A 16665-nucleotide genomic window follows, 5' to 3' on the forward strand; every position below is an offset into this window, starting at 1 on the left:
CATGGAGGAGGAGGTGTGATGGTGTGGGGGTGCTTTGCTGGTGACACTGTCTGTGATTTATTTAAAATTCAAGTCGTGCTTAACCAGCATAGCTACCACAGCATTCTGCAGCGATACACCTTCCAATCTGGTTTGTGCTTAGTGGGACTATCATTTGTTTTTCAACAGGACAGTGACCCGAAACTCACCTCCAGGTTATTTGGCCAAGAAGGAGAGTTATGGAGTGCTGCATCAGATGTCTTGGCCTCCACAATCACCCGACCTCAACCCAATTGGACTGCAGAGTGAAGGAAAAGCAGCCAATAAGTGCTCATTTTATGTGGGAGGTCCTTCAAGACGATTGGAAAAGCATTCCAGGTGACTACCTAATTTAGCTGGTTGAGAGAATACCAAGTGTGTGAGTAGGGTGGCTACTTTGAAGTATCTAAAATCTAAAATATATTTTGATTTGTTTAACACTTTTTTGGTTACTAGATGATCCCATATATTCATGTAGATCCCATGATTCATAGTTTTGATGTCTTCACTATTATTATACAATGTAGAAAAACCCTTCAATGAGTAGGTGTGTCCAAAATTTTGACTGGTACTGTATATATATATATATGTATGATGGCTTTGGGGTGGGGTGGTGGGGTGTGGTGATGAGGAGCTCATTTTTGGGTGGTAGTGGTGGGGTGTATGGGGTGCAGGGGTTGTGATAGTGATTGCCATGGCTGCAGCTGGGGATGAGTAATTGCCTGTCTTGGTGGGAGCGTGTTCTGGAGCTAAAGTCGACTGCTTTCTTCCTGATGTATAGCTCATTTGGATTCCGCCAGCCTTCCACCAGCCTTGGGGCTGTATTATTCATGCCTTGACAGATAGCACTCACTTAAAGCATTGGAATGAAGCCAGGTAGTGGTGGGGCGACACAGGAACATTGCACCTAGAAGCCTGGCAGAGTAAGAGGGGGAGAGAGGAAAAGGTGTATTGTTAGGAAAAGACGGAGAGAAAAAACGAAAGAGGGAGAGGGAAGGGGAGAGAAGTATGAGATGTGAGAGAGAGAGAGAGGGGGGGATGGGGGCTGGCCCGATAAAAGAGTAGAGAACAGGGTGATGTGATCAAGTAGCTCCCCCCTCCCCCATCCCCTTCACCTCTACCCCATCCACCCCTGCCTCCTTCACCATCTCCCCCTCCACCACCGCATCCCTCCACCCCTACACCCCTCCACCGCCGCATCTCTCCACCCCTACACCCCTCCACCGCCGCCACCTCCACCATCTCCCCCTCCACCACCGCATCCCTCCACCCCTACACCCCTCCACCGCCGCATCCCTCCACCCCTACACCCCTCCACCCCTCCACCCCTCCACCACCGCATCCCTCCACCCCTACACCCCTCCACCACCGCATCCCTCCACCCCTACACCCCTCCACCACCGCATCCCTCCACCACCGCATCCCTCCACCACCGCATCCCTCCACCCCTACACCCCTCCACCACCGCATCCCTCCACCCCTCCACCCCTCCACCACCGCATCCCTCCACCCCTACACCCCTCCACCACCGCATCCCTCTACCCCTCCACCCCTCCACCACCGCATCCCTCCACCCCTACACCCCTCCACCGCCGCATCCCTCCACCCCTACACCCCTCCACCCCTCCACCCCTCCACCCCTCCACCACCGCATCCCTCCACCCCTACACCCCTCCACCGCCGCATCCCTCCACCCCTACACCCCTCCATCACCGCATCCCTCCACCCCTACACCCCTCCACCGCCGCATCCCTCCACCGCCGCATCCCTCCACCACCGCATCCATCCACCCCTGCCTCCTTCACCATCTCCCCCTCCACCACCGCATCCCTCCACCCCTACACCCCTCCACCGCCGCATCTCTCCACCCCTGCACCCCTCCACCACCGCATCCCTCCACCCCTACACCCCTCCACCGCCGCATCCCTCCACCCCTACACCCCTCCACCCCTACACCCCTCCACCCCTCCACCCCTCCACCACCGCATCCCTCCACCCCTACACCCCTCCACCACCGCATCCCTCCACCCCTTCACCCCTCCACCACCGCATCCCTCCACCCCTCCACCCCTCCACCACCGCATCCCTCCACCCCTACACCCCTCCACCGCCGCATCCCTCCACCCCTACACCCCTCCACCCCTCCACCCCTCCACCCCTCCACCACCGCATCCCTCCACCCCTACACCCCTCCACCACCGCATCCCTCCACCCCTACACCCCTCCACCGCCGCATCCCTCCACCCCTACACCCCTCCATCACCGCATCCCTCCACCCCTACACCCCTCCACCGCCGCATCCCTCCACCGCCGCATCCCTCCACCACCGCATCCATCCACCCCTGCCTCCTTTACCATCTCCCCCTCCACCACCGCATCCCTCCACCCCTACACCCCTCCACCGCCGCATCTCTCCACCCCTGCACCCCTCCACCACCGCATCCCTCCACCCCTACACCCCTCCACCGCCGCATCCCTCCACCCCTACACCCCTCCACCCCTACACCCCTCCACCCCTCCACCCCTCCACCACCGCATCCCTCCACCCCTACACCCCTCCACCACCGCATCCCTCCACCCCTACACCCCTCCACCGCCGCATCCCTCCACCACCGCATCCATCCACCCCTACACCCCTCCACCGCCGCATCCCTCCACCACCGCATCCATCCACCCCTGCCTCCTTCACCATCTCCCCCTCCACCACCGCATCCCTCCACCCCTACACCCCTCCACCGCCGCATCCCTCCACCACCGCATCCATCCACCCCTGCCTCCTTCACCATCTCCCTCTCCACCACCGCATCCCTCCACCCCTACACCCCTCCACCACCGCATCCCTCCACCCCTACACCCCTCCACCGCCGCATCCCTCCACCCCTACACCCCTCCACCCCTCCACCCCTCCACCCCTCCACCACCGCATCCCTCCACCCCTACACCCCTCCACCACCGCATCCCTCCACCCCTACACCCCTCCACCGCCGCATCCCTCCACCCCTACACCCCTCCACCCCTACACCCCTCCACCACCGCATCCCTCCACCCCTCCACCCCTCCACCACCGCATCCCTCCACCCCTACACCCCTCCACCACCGCATCCCTACACCCCTACACCCCTCCACTGCCGCATCCCTCCACCCCTACACCCCTCCACTGCTGCATCCCTCCACCCCTACACCCCTCCACCCCTCCACCCCTACACCCCTCCACCACCGCATCCCTCCACCCCTACACCCCTCCACCACCGCATCCCTCCACCCCTACACCCCTCCACCGCCGCATCCCTCCACCCCTACACCCCTCCACCCCTACACCCCTCCACCACCGCATCCCTCCACCCCTACACCCCTACATCCCTCCACCCCTACACCCCTCCACCGCCGCCACCTCCCCCTCCACCACCACATCCCTCCACCCCTACACCCCTCCACCTCCAGTTCAGCTACCCCACTGCCTCCTTGTGCAAATCCAGATAAGGTCACATTAATCATAATGTGCCACATCACCTCCATGCCATCAACCCCCCTCTGTGGAGTATCTGTCTCTGAAATGAACATTTACATATTTAATTGGGAGCTTTATTTTCCAAAAGGAGAGGGGGAGCAGGCGTGTGGGGCAGAACAAAAATAGGTGAAGTGGACTGGCTCTCTGGGGACTTGTTTTTCAGGGGTTCAATATTTTTTTAAAGTAATAATCTTTGTTAATGTATTTAATCCACTTGTTTTTCTTTCCATCGTGTAACCACTGCCATTATTGAATAAAATATAGTGGCGTCAGCTCCCCTTGTTTTTCAGTCAACTACAACACTGGGTTTCCCATCTCTCTCTTTTTCGTAATAACCACGTTATCAGAAAAACTCAACCTATAAAACAACATAAGAAACCTTCAAACACGTTTCAAAACCTGGCCCCTCAAATATACTCTGACACTCTCCTGTATCCCCCTCATCCCTTTCTTCCTCTGCCATTTGTTTCTTTTTCCCTTTGTGTTTTCCTCCTCTTTGTTTGGTGGTGTGTTATTATGACAGTCAGTACCTAGCTCTGCTCTAGCCTAGCGTTAGCTAGCAAGTGGTAAACAGGTGGTGTTTACTCCCCCTGCCTGCCTGTTCCCCCGCCCTCCCTCCCTCCCGCAGGAGACACATCAAAGGAAATGACAGATCATGTGTAGCGAGCCCAGGGCCCAGCATTGTGCCAGGGGGATGTGTGATGAGGAGCAAGACAGCAAGGGCAGCCAGACGCTTAGGGCTCTCCATCTCTTCTGGGCTGGGTACATCCTGACCTCTCACCCTCCCTACCCCCCTCCCACTAGCAGCAGCCCCCTAGCCTGCCCATCCCTCCGCACGGCTACCAGCTAAATTACATAAATGTCAAGAGTCCTCCACTGTCTCTGTTGGGGAAATGTACCAGGCCCAGTAGACTTTATTTATTTTATTTAACCCTTATTTACCAGGTAAGTTGACTGAGAACACATTCTAACGTACAGCAACAACCTGCGGAATAGTTACAGGGGAGAGGAGGGGGATGAATGAGCTAGTTGGAAGCTGGGGATGATTAGGTGTGACAAGCCAACAGAACAGGATAGAAACACAGCAGCTGGACAATAGGCTGGGGGGTGAAAGCAGAGATGGATATTAGGGAGAGAACTTGATGTACACCAGTTTACATTTCCATTTTAGTCATTTAACCAGAGTGACTTGCAGTTAGTGCATTCATGCACTGATATTCTTGAGCTCTGGTGACTATTACTGCCATCTCTGTTCACGTTAGAACCATATCTCAAACTAACTTTTAAAAACATTTATGGAGTTTGAACTCTATTATGGCAGTGTACTGTCTAACGCAACATATCCAATGTAGCTAACACAGATGGATAGTGCAGAGGAGGAGGGCAAAACCTCATCCAAGATGTGTCTCTCACTACGCTAATGTGATTGTTTGAAGTAATTATGTGAGTGGAGAGGACCCTTACAAAAATGTAACATGGTACTACAATGGTACTTCACTTATACCATGGTATAGTCTGAATCATGGAAAAGTATGTGGACACTGAGGAGCTCAGTAACTTTCAATGTGGCACCGTCATAGGAAGACACTTTTCCAACAATACAGTTCGTCAAATTTCTACAGCTGCCACGGTCAACTGTAAGTGCTGTTATTGTGAATTGGAAACGTCTAGGAGCATCAACAACTCAGCTGCAAAGTGGTAGGCCACACAAGCTCACAGAAAGGGACCGCCAAATGCTGAGTTTTACTACCGAGTTCCAAACTGCCTCTGGAAGCAATGTCAGCACAAAAACTGTTCGTCGGGAGCTTCATAAAATGGGTTTCCATGGCTGAGCAGCCGCACACAAGCCTAAGATCGCCATGTGCAATGCCAAGTGTCGGCTGGAGTGGTGTAAATCTCGCCATCATTGGTCTCTACCAAGGGAATTCTCTTCAATTATAATCACAGCCGTATATATTCCCCCCAAGCAGACACATCGATGGCCCTGAACAAACTTTATTTGACTCTATGTCAACTGGAAACCACATATCCTGAGGCTGCATTCATTGTAGCTGGGGATTTTAACAAGGCTAATCTGAAAAAAAGACTCCCTAAATTCTATCAGCATATCAATTGCGCAACCAGGGCTGGTTAAACCTTGGATCATTGTTATTCTAACTTCCGCGACGCATATAAGGCCCTCCCCCTCCATAATTTCGGAAAAGCTGACCAGCCTACAGACAGAAACTAAAACAAGAAGCTCCCGCGCTCAGGTCTGTTAAACGTTGGTCCGACCAATCTGATTCCACGCTTCAAGGCTGCTTCGATCACGTGGATTGGGATATGTTCCGCATTGCGTCCAACAACAACATTGACGAATACGCTGATTCGGTGAGCGAGTTCATTAGAAAGTGCATCGGCGATGTTATACCCACAGCAACGATTAAAACATTCCCAAACCAGAAACCGTGGATTGATAGCAGCATTCGCGCAAAACTGAAAGCATGAACCAATGCTTTTAACCAGGGCAAGGTGACCGGAAACATGACCGAATACAAACAGTGTAGCTATTCCCTCCACAAGGCAATCAAACAAGCTAAGCGTCAGTATAGAGACAAAGTAGAGTTGCAATTCAACGGCTCAGACACAAGAGGATTGTGGCAGGGTCTACAGTCAATCACGGATTACAAAAAGAAAACCAGCCCCGTCGCGGACCAGGATGTCTTGCTCCCAGGCAGACTAAATAACTTCTTTGCTCGCTTTGAGGACAGTACAGTGCCACTGACACGGCCCGCTACCAAAACCTGCGGACTCTCCTTCACTGCAGCCGACGTGAGTAAAATATTTAAACGTGTTAACCCTCGCAAGGCTGCAGGCCCAGACGGCATCCCCAGCCGCGTCCTCAGAGCATGCGCAGACCAGCTGGCTGGTGTGTTTACGGACATATTCAATCAATCCTTATCCCAGTCTGCTGTTCCCACATGCTTCAAGAGGGCCACCATTGTTCCTGTTCCCAAGAAAGCTAAGGTAACTGAGCTAAACAACTACTGCCCCGTAGCGCTCATTTCCGTCATCATGAAGTGCTTTGAGAGACTAGTCAAGGACCATATCACATCCACCCTACCTGACACCCTAGACCCACTCCAATTTGCGTACCGCCCCAATAGGTCCACAGACAAAGCAATCGCAACCACACTGCACACTGTCCTAACCCATCTGCACAAGAGGAATACCTATGTGAGAATGCTGTTCATCGACTACAGCTCAGCATGTAACACCATAGTACCCTCCAAACTCGTCATCAAGCTCGACACCCTGGGTCTCGACCCCGCCCTGTGCAACTGGGTACTGGACATCCTGACGGGCCGCCCCCCAGGTGGTGAGGGTAGGTAACAACATCTCCACCCCGCTGATCCTCAACAACGGTGCGTTCTGAGCTCTCTCCTGTACTTCCTGTTCACCCACGACTGCGTGACCATGCACGTCTCCAACTCAATCATCAAGTTTGCGGACGACACTACAGTGGTAGGCTTGATTACCAACAACGACGAGACGGCCTACAGGGAGGAGGTGAGGGCCCTCGGAGTGTGGTGTCAGGAAAATAACCTCACACTCAATGTCAACAAAACATAGGAGATTATTGTGGACTTCAGGAAACAGCAGAGGGAGCACCCCCCTATCCACATGGACGAGACAGTGGTGGAGAGGGTAGTAAGTTTTAAGTTCCTCGGTGTACACAGCACGGACAAACTGAATTGGTCCACCCACACAGACAGCGTTGTAAAGAAGGCGCAGCAGCGCCTCTTCAACCTCAGGAGGCTGAAGAAATACGGCTTGTCACCAAAAGCACTTCTACAGATGCACAATCGAGAGCATCCTTTCGGGCTGTATCACCGCCTGGTACGGCAACTGCTCCGCCCACAACCTTAAGGCTCTCCAGAGGGTAGTGAGGTCTGCACAACGCATCACCGGGGGCAAACTACCTGCCCTCCAGGACACCTACACCACCCGATGTCACAGGAAGGCCATAAAGATCATCAAGGACAACAACCACCCGAGCCACTGCCTGTTCAGCCCGCTATCATCCAGAAGGCGAGGTCAGTACAGGTGCATCAAAGCTGGGACCGAGAGACTGAAAAACAGCTTCTATCTCAAGGCCATCAGACTGTTAAACAGCCAACACTAACATTGAGTGGCTGCTGCCAACATACTAACTCAACTCCAGCCACTTTAATAATAGAAATGGATGGAAATTGATGTATAAAATGTATAAAACGCCACTTAATATAATGTATACATACCCTACATTACTCATCTCATACAGTGCCTTGCGAAAGTATTCGGCCCCCTTGAACTTTGCGACCTTTTGCCACATTTCAGGCTTCAAACATAAAGATATAAAACTGTATTTTTTTGTGAAGAATCAACAAAAAGTGGGACACAATCATGAAGTGGAACAACATTTATTGGATATTTCAAACGTTTTTAACAAATCAAAAACTGAAAAATTGGGCGTGCAAAATTATTCAGCCCCCTTAAGTTAATACTTTGTAGCGCCACCTTTTGCTGCGATTACAGCTGTAAGTCGCTTGGGGTATGTCTCTATCAGTTTTGCACATCGAGAGACTGAAATTTTTTCCCATTCCTCCTTGCAAACAGCTCGAGCTCAGTGAGGTTGGATGGAGAGCATTTGTGAACAGCAGTTTTCAGTTCTTTCCACAGATTCTCGATTGGATTCAGGTCTGGACTTTGACTTGGCCATTCTAACACCTGGATATGTTTATTTTTTAACCATTCCATTGTAGATTTTGCTTTATGTTTTGGATCATTGTCTTGTTGGAAGACAAATCTCCGTCCCAGTCTCAGGTCTTTTGCAGACTCCATCAGGTTTTCTTCCAGAATGGTCCTGTATTTGGCTCCATCCATCTTCCCATCAATTTTAACCATCTTCCCTGTCCCTGCTGAAGAAAAGCAGGCCCAAACCATGATGCTGCCACCACCATGTTTGACAGTGGGGATGGTGTGTTCAGCTGTGTTGCTTTTACGCCAAACATAACGTTTTGCATTGTTGCCAAAAAGTTCAATTTTGGTTTCATCTGACCAGAGCACCTTCTTCCACATGTTTGGTGTGTCTCCCAGGTGGCTTGTGGCAAACTTTAAACAACACTTTTTATGGATATCTTTAAGAAATGGCTTTCTTCTTGCCACTCTTCCATAAAGGCCAGATTTGTGCAATATACGACTGATTGTTGTCCTATGGACAGAGTCTCCCACCTCAGCTGTAGATCTCTGCAGTTCATCCAGAGTGATCATGGGCCTCTTGGCTGCATCTCTGATCAGTCTTCTCCTTGTATGAGCTGAAAGTTTAGAGGGATGGCCAGGTCTTGGTAGATTTGCAGTGGTCTGATATTCCTTCCATTTCAATATCATCGCTTGCACATTGCCCCTTGGGATGTTTAAAGCTTGGGAAATCTTTTTGTATCCAAATCCGGCTTTAAACTTCTTCACAACAGTATCTCGGACCTGCCTGGTGTGTTCCTTGTTCTTCATGATGCTCTCTGCGCTTTTAACGGACCTCTGAGACTATCACAGTGCAGGTGCATTTATACGAGACTTGATTACACACAGGTGGATTGTATTTATCATCATTAGTCATTTAGGTCAACATTGGATCATTCAGAGATCCTCACTGAACTTCTGGAGAGAGTTTGCCGCACTGAAAGTAAAGGGGCTGAATAATTTTGCACGCCCAATTTTTCAGTTTTTGATTTGTTAAAAAAAGTTTGAAATACCCAATAAATGTCGTTCCACTTCATGATTGTGTCCCACTTGTTGTTGATTCTTCACAAAAAAATACAGTTTTATATCTTTATGTTTGAAGCCTGAAATGTGGCAAAAGGTCGCAAAGTTCAAGTGGGCCGAATACTTTCGCAAGGCACTGTATGTACAGTGGGGCAAAAAAGTATTTAGTCAGCCACCAATTGTGCAAGTTCTCCCACTTAAAAAGATGAGAGAGGCCTGTAATTTTCATCATAGGTACACTTCAACTATGACAGACAAAATCCTCCATGCAGATTTCCTCTAGAGCAGTGATGTTTTGGGGCTGTTGCTCGGCAATACGGACTTTCAACTCCCTCCAAAGATTTTCTATGGGGTTGAGATCTGGAGACAGGCTAGGCCACTCCAGGACCTTGAAATGCTTCTTACGAAGCCACTCCTTCGTTGCCCGGGCGGTGTGTTTGGGATCATTGTCATGCTGAAAGACCCAGCCACGTTTCATCTTCAATGCCCTTGCTGATGGAAGGCGGTTTTCACTCAAAATCTCACAATACATGGCCCCATTCATTCTTTCCTTTACACGGATCAGTCGTCCTGGTCCCTTTGCAGAAAAACAGCCCCAAAGCATGATGTTTCCTCCCCCATGCTTCACAGTAGGTATGGTGTTCTTTGGATGCAACTCAGCATTCTTTGTCCTCCAAACACGACGAGTTGAGTTTTTCCAAAAAGTTATATTTTGGTTTCATCTGACCATATGACATTCTCCCAATCTTCTTCTGGATCATCCAAATGCTCTCTAGCAAAATTCAGACGGGCCTGGACATGTACTGGCTTAAGCAGGGGGACTCGTCTGGCACTGCAGGATTTGAGTCCCTGGCGGCGTAGTATGTTACTGATGGTAGGCTTTGTTACTTTGGTCCCAGCTTTCTGCAGGTCATTCACTAGGTCCCCCCGTGTGGTTCTGGGATTTTTGCTCACCGTTCTTGTGATCATTTTGACCCCACGGGGTGAGATCTTGCGTGGAGCCCCAGATCGAGGGAGATTATCAGTGGTCTTGTATGTCCTCCATTTCCTAATAATTGCTCCCACAGTTGATTTCTTCAAACCAAGCTGCTTACCTATTGCAGATTCAGTCTTTCCAGCCTGGTGCAGGTCTACAATTTTGTTTCTGGTGTCCTTTGACAGCTCTTTGGTCTTGGCCATAGTGGAGTTTGGAGTGTGTGTTAAGGGAATTTTAATCAATGATGACTAATTATGTATACATTTCTATCAGGACTGACTAATCAGAATACTATTATGTTACTGTATATGTACTAATCAGAATACTATTATGTTACTATATATGTATGAATTTTCTTTTTAATCCTAGTACTGAATATAATGTGTGTAAATATAATCAAGAATTAGAACAATGACTGTCTGTTCCTTGGTAGAAATAAATTACCAGAAGGCTTATCTTCAGAAGCATGTCCTTGGCTCGGTCGTATATTATCTTAATAGGGAGAGACGATGTGAGAACCATGCAGCCTTTGTATTAGAACGGAGATGGCATGGGTTGGTACTGGAACTAATGACGTCATTTTAAGTTTATAACCTGTGGTAAAATGTGTAAGGAGTAGTACTCTCGTGAATAAAATCTGCTGTTTGAATATAAGACTGGGCTCTGTCCATTACTATAAAATAAGGGTCTTACAAATCCTTATGAATTGACAGAGTGTTTAATTTTAATTGGGTGTTAAAACATAGAGCAATTTAATTCCTGCAACAGTGTGACTGTTTGAGGTTGTGGACAGGTGTCTTTTATACTGATAACAAAGTTCAAACAGGTGCCATTAATACAGGTAACGAGTGGAGGACATAGGAGCCTCTTAAAGAAGAAGTTGCAGGTCTGTGAGAGCCAGAAATCTTGCTTGTTTGTAGGTGACCAAATACTTATTTTCCACCATAATTTGCAAATAAATTCATTAAAAATCCTCATAGTTGTCATAGTTGAAGTGTACCTATGATGAAAATTACAGGCCTCTCTCATCTTTTTAAGTGGGAGAACTTGCACAATTGGTGGCTGACTGAATACTTTTTTGCCCCACTGTATATGTATATACTGTACTCGATACCATCTACTGCATCTTGCCTATGCCGTTCTGTACCATCACTCGTTCATATATCTTTATGTACATATTCTTATCCCTTTACACTTGTGTGTATAAGGTAGTAGTTGAGGAATTGTTAGGTTAGATTACTCGTTGGTTATTACTGCATTGTCGGAACTAGAAGTACAAGCATTTCTCTACACTCGCATTAACATCTGCTAACCATGTGTATGTGACAAATACAATTTGATTTGATTAGATTTTAGAGCAGTGGAAACGCATTCTCTGGAGTGACGAATCACGCTTTTCCATTTGGCAGTGTGAAAGACTAATCTGGGTTTGGCGGATGCCAGGAGAACGCTACCTGCCTGAATGCATAGTGCCAACTCTAAAGTTTGGTGGAGGAAGAATAATGTTCTGGAGCTGTTTTTAATGGTTCTGGCTCGGCCCCTTAGTTCCAGTGAAGGGAAATCTCAATGCTACAACATACAATGACATTTTAGACAATACTGTGCTTCCAACTTTGTGGCAACAGTTTGGGGAAAGCCCTTTCCTGTTTCAGCATAACAATGCCCCCATGCACAAAGTGAGGTCCATACAGAAATGGTTTGTCAACCCCATCGAACACCTTTGAGATGAATTCGAATAGCCCAACATCAGTGCCTGGCCTCACTAAAGCTCCTGTGGCTGAATGGAAGCAAGTCCAGCAATGTTTCAACATCTAGTGGAAAGCCTTCCCAGTTAGAGCAGCAAAGGGGGGACCAACTCCATATTAATGCCCATGATTTTGGAATGAGATGTTCGATGAGCAGGTGTCCACATACTTTTGGCCTTGTAGTGTACCATGGTTTTAGCTTTGAAGTATGATGGTACTGCCATGCACCTAAATAATACCATGGTATAGATGTGGATCATAGAAATACCATTGTTTTAAACTGCATTATACATTCTACCATGGTAACACACAGTTATGATAAATTATACCAGTTATTAATAATTATCTTTATTTATTGTGCGTTTCCATAGTACAATGGCAGTATAATTACATTTTACATTTTAGTCCTTTAGCAGAGTGAGTGCATACATTTTCATACTGGTCCCCCATGGGAATCGAACCCACAACCCTGAAGTTGCAAGTGCCATGCTCTACCATCTTTATTAATTTAATGCATTAAATAAATAAACCCCCCCAAGGTCAAAAGAGGTTGGTTGGTATTATATTGGTGAATTTATATACCAGTATGGGTAAGTTTCTGATAAAGTCAGAAGCAGACTACTATTGTTTGTCCTAGTTTGTCTCTAACATCAAAGAAAATTGAAATAGTTGCTTCAAAAAGGGGTAATACTTTCTGTATTAATAGTACTGTTTTTTGCTCATGTTTGGTTTCCCTGTGTTGCCAACCTGAAATGTGGGAAAATGTGAGATATATGGTAGCCTAATCTTTGGCATTTTGTAATAATTTCCAGTATTTATAATCAAGGTGTTTATAATCTCACTCTAGAGTGGCTCTCACCTGCCTGGTCAATTGAATGAGAGAGCCAAGCCAACAAAATATTTTAAATATTAACATCACAGTGAGCGAAATATACAGCATAGGATATGAAACACCAAATTAAGCAGATTATTATTTTATAATTGTTGTTATTTTTGATGATGTTTGATAGTTAAATTAATTTATAAAAGTCCGTTAGCATAGAAGCTGCTGTTGGCTAAAGTTAGCTTGAGTCAAGCTAGCCTGTCAAGCTAGCTAGCTAGGACCAACTTACGTTCACACATTGTAAACAAAAGGAAACATTGTAACTTGCTGTTTTTTGGGATATGTTGAGAATTACATGATAAACATGTATCTGAGATAAGATGATAATTAATACCTTTTCACAAATAGTATTTTTTAGTATGTTGGCTTTTTAGAATTGTATAGCCAAGTCAGTTGAGTGAGAGAGAGTGAACTGAATTGAAGAGAGAAGCACAAAACAAACTAACTATTTTAAATCTTCAAGGTTTCAGACTCCCTTCATTCTTCTCACCATACCCTATCCAGGTTTAAGACCATGTGTGTTGTGGTTTTTCACTATGAGCTAAAAGCTAAAACCAAATGCATGCTTTTCAACCGTTCGCTGCCTGCACCCGCACGCCTGACCAGCATCACCACCCTGGATGGTTCCGACCTTGAATATGTGGACATCTATAAGTACCTAGGTGTCTGGCTAGACTCTAAACTCTCCTTCCAGACCCATATCAAACATCTCCAATCGAAAATCAAATCAAGAGTCGGCTTTCTATTCCGCAACAAAGCCTCCTTCACTCACGCCGCCAAACTTACCCTAGTAAAACTGACTATCCTACCGATCCTCGACTTCGGCGATGTCATCTACAAAATTGCTTCCAACACTCTACTCAGCAAACTGGATGCAGTTTATCACAGTGCCATCCGTTTTGTCACTAAAGCACCTTATACCACCCACCACTGCGACTTGTATGCTCTAGTCGGCTGGCCCTCGCTACATATTCGTCGCCAGACCCACTGGCTCCAGGTCATCTACAAGTCCATGCTAGGTAAAGCTCCGCCTTATCTCAGTTCACTGGTTACGATGGCAACACCCATCCGTAGCACGCGCTCCAGCAGGTGTATCTCACTGATCATCCCTAAAGCCAACACCTCATTTGGCCGCCTTTCGTTCCAGTTCTCTGCTGCCTGTGACTGGAACGAATTGCAAAAATCGCTGAAGTTGGAGACTTTTATCTCCCTCACCAACTTCAAACATCTGCTATCTGAGCAGCTAACCGATCGCTGCAGCTGTACATAGTCTATTGGTAAATAGCCCACCCATTTTCACCTACCTCATCCCCATACTGTTTTTATTTATTTATTTTTCTGCTCTTTTGCACACCAATATCTCTACCTGTACATAACCATCTGATCATTTATCACTCCAGTGTTAATCTGCATAATTGTAATTATTTGCCTACCTTCTCATGCCTTTTGCACACAATGTATATATAGACTCCCCTTTTTTCTACTGTGTTATTGACTTGTTAATTGTTTACTCCATGTGTAACTCTGTGTTGTCTGTTCACACTGCTATGCTTTATCTTGGCCAGGTCGCAGTTGCAAATGAGAACTTGTTCTCAACTAGCCTACCTGGTTAAATAAAGGTGAAATAAAAATAAATAAAAAAAAATTTTAAGAGAGTACTAGGCCTACGCTTTTCCATTGCAAAGCAAGTAGTCAATGTTGCATTATGTGAGTACCAGAGTACCAAAAATTACTATGTTTTTTAGGATGGTCCGGTGAGACACAGTCCAACATAATACATTGTAAACAACAACCCTGCTTTCTTGTTTCACTACATGCTGCCAGTACAAAACCATGTTTTTTTATTCATTGTACTACCATGGTTCATTTTTTACCATGGTAGCAAGTACAATAAAAAAAAATATCATGTTTTCTTTTATCACTACCATGGCAGGAAAATACCATGGCACTGGTGCAAATACCATGGTATTTTCATGCCATGGTAGGACAATGAAAAAAATACCATGGTGGTATCATGTTTTTTTGGTATTTGCAGTAGTACCATGGCATGTTTTTCACTGCATTACCATGGTATATTTTTGTATTGGTAGGGGCAAATGAAGGGGGCTGGGGGGAAGGGCAATTGCAGGGGTAAGGGCTAGGTATGGGGCAAGGGAAGGGGGCTGGGATAAGGGGGCTGGTTCTGGGGCAAGGGCAGGGGCAGGGGCAGGGGCAGGGGGCTGGAGAAAGGGAAGGGGAAAATGAAGGGGTTGGGACTGGGGAATGTGCAGGGGTAAGGGCAGGGGGCTGGGTATGGGTATGGGGCAAGGGAAGGGGGCTGAGTTAGGGGCAAGGACAGGGGACTAGGGGCTGGCGCAAGGGAAGGGGACTGGGGAGGTGCAGGGTTTTGGGGCAAGGTCAGGGGCTGCGCCAAGGGCAGGGGAAAATATGAGGGCTGGGGCTAGGGAAAGTGCAGGGGTAAGGGCAGGGGTAAGGGCAGGGGTAAGGGCAGGGGTAACGGCAGGGGAAAATATGAGGGCTGGGGCTAGGGAAAGTGCAGGGGTAAGGGCAGGGGGCTGGGTATGGGTATGGGGCAAGGGAAGGGGGCTGAGTTAGGGGCAAGGACAGGGGACTAGGGGCTGGCGCAAGGGAAGGGGGCTGGGGGAGGTGCAGGGTTTTGGGGCAAGGTCAGGGGCTGCGCCAAGGGCAGGGGAAAATATGAGGGCTGGGGCTAGGGAAAGTGCAGGGGTAAGGGCAGGGGTAAGGGCAGGGGTAAGGGCAGGGGTAAGGGCAGGGGAAAATATGAGGGCTGGGGCTAGGGAAAGTGCAGGGGTAAGGGCAGGGGTAAGTTGATGGACATGGGGAAAGTAATGGTGCTGAAGAAGAGGTGAGTAGGGGGCTGAGGAAGAGACGGGCTGAAGAAGAGGCTGGGTACTGGGCTGAGGCAGAGGAAAAGTCTGGGGCTGAAGAAGAGGCTGGGTACGCGGCTGAGGCAGAGGAAAAGACTTGGGCTGAAGATAAGGCTGGGTAAGGGGCTGAGGCAGAGGAAGAGACTGGAGCTGCCTGGCAGCCTGAGTTGATGATGTGAGTTGGTGCTGGGTATGTGTTTGTCTGCATGGGTTTGATTCCAATGGCTCTACTGCATTGACTGTCTCCCGTTACAGCCATCACACTACAATGAATCACAACAGGGACTTGCTGTTTTACAATGCCATCTCTGTGTTGGCTGTGTGTACAAACTATACCATAGTGTGTGTTGTATTATCCAGTATAAAATCCACAATTAGAGCACACAGAATACACCCAAATTGCAGTGGCTGCCTGAGCCTCCCCTCCCTCAGAACCACACAGCTTTTGTTCTCTTCTCCCCCTCTCTCTGACTCTCATTCACCCTCTACCCCTCTTTCCTCTCCCCCTCTCTTTCTCTATCTTGCTCACACTCCTCTCTCTCTTGCTCTCTCTCTCTCTCTCCCTCTCTCTCTCTGTCTTTCTCTCCCTTCCATTCTCTCTCCTTCTCTCCACCTAACCCTCTCTGTCTCTCTCTCTTTCTCTCTATCTACAGTATCTCTCTCCCTCTGTCTTTCTCCCCCTTCCATTCTCTCTCCAACTCTCCTCTCCCAATCTCTCCTTTTCTCCACCGACACCCCCCCCCCCCTATACATCTCTCTCTCTTTCTATCTATCTCTCCCTGACTTGCTACTGTCTGCGAGGATGGCAAATCCCTGTTGGATTTCCGGAGGATATCACCATGGAGATGGCGCTCTGCCATGCGTGC

The 16665-nt window shown here is 48.3% G+C and overlaps 1 protein-coding gene across 13 annotated transcripts in view; it reads left to right on the forward strand.

The window, feature by feature from the left end:
* Window positions 1–16665, forward strand: part of LOC110498066 (myelin transcription factor 1-like protein) — a 171778-nt gene that overhangs the window by 88446 nt on the left and 66667 nt on the right. For 10 of the 13 annotated variants that reach the window (XM_036954999.1, XM_036955001.1, XM_036954998.1 and 7 more), the window contains one exon: window positions 169–357. The exons of the other annotated variants lie outside the window; for them this stretch is intronic. In XM_036954999.1, the coding sequence (XP_036810894.1) occupies window positions 169–357 (189 nt within the window). The remainder of the gene's footprint in view (window positions 1–168; window positions 358–16665) is intronic. 13 annotated transcript variants of the gene reach the window in all.

Source organism: Oncorhynchus mykiss, chromosome 19 (assembly GCF_013265735.2).
Source record: "Oncorhynchus mykiss isolate Arlee chromosome 19, USDA_OmykA_1.1, whole genome shotgun sequence".
Taxonomy (NCBI): domain Eukaryota; kingdom Metazoa; phylum Chordata; class Actinopteri; order Salmoniformes; family Salmonidae; genus Oncorhynchus; species Oncorhynchus mykiss.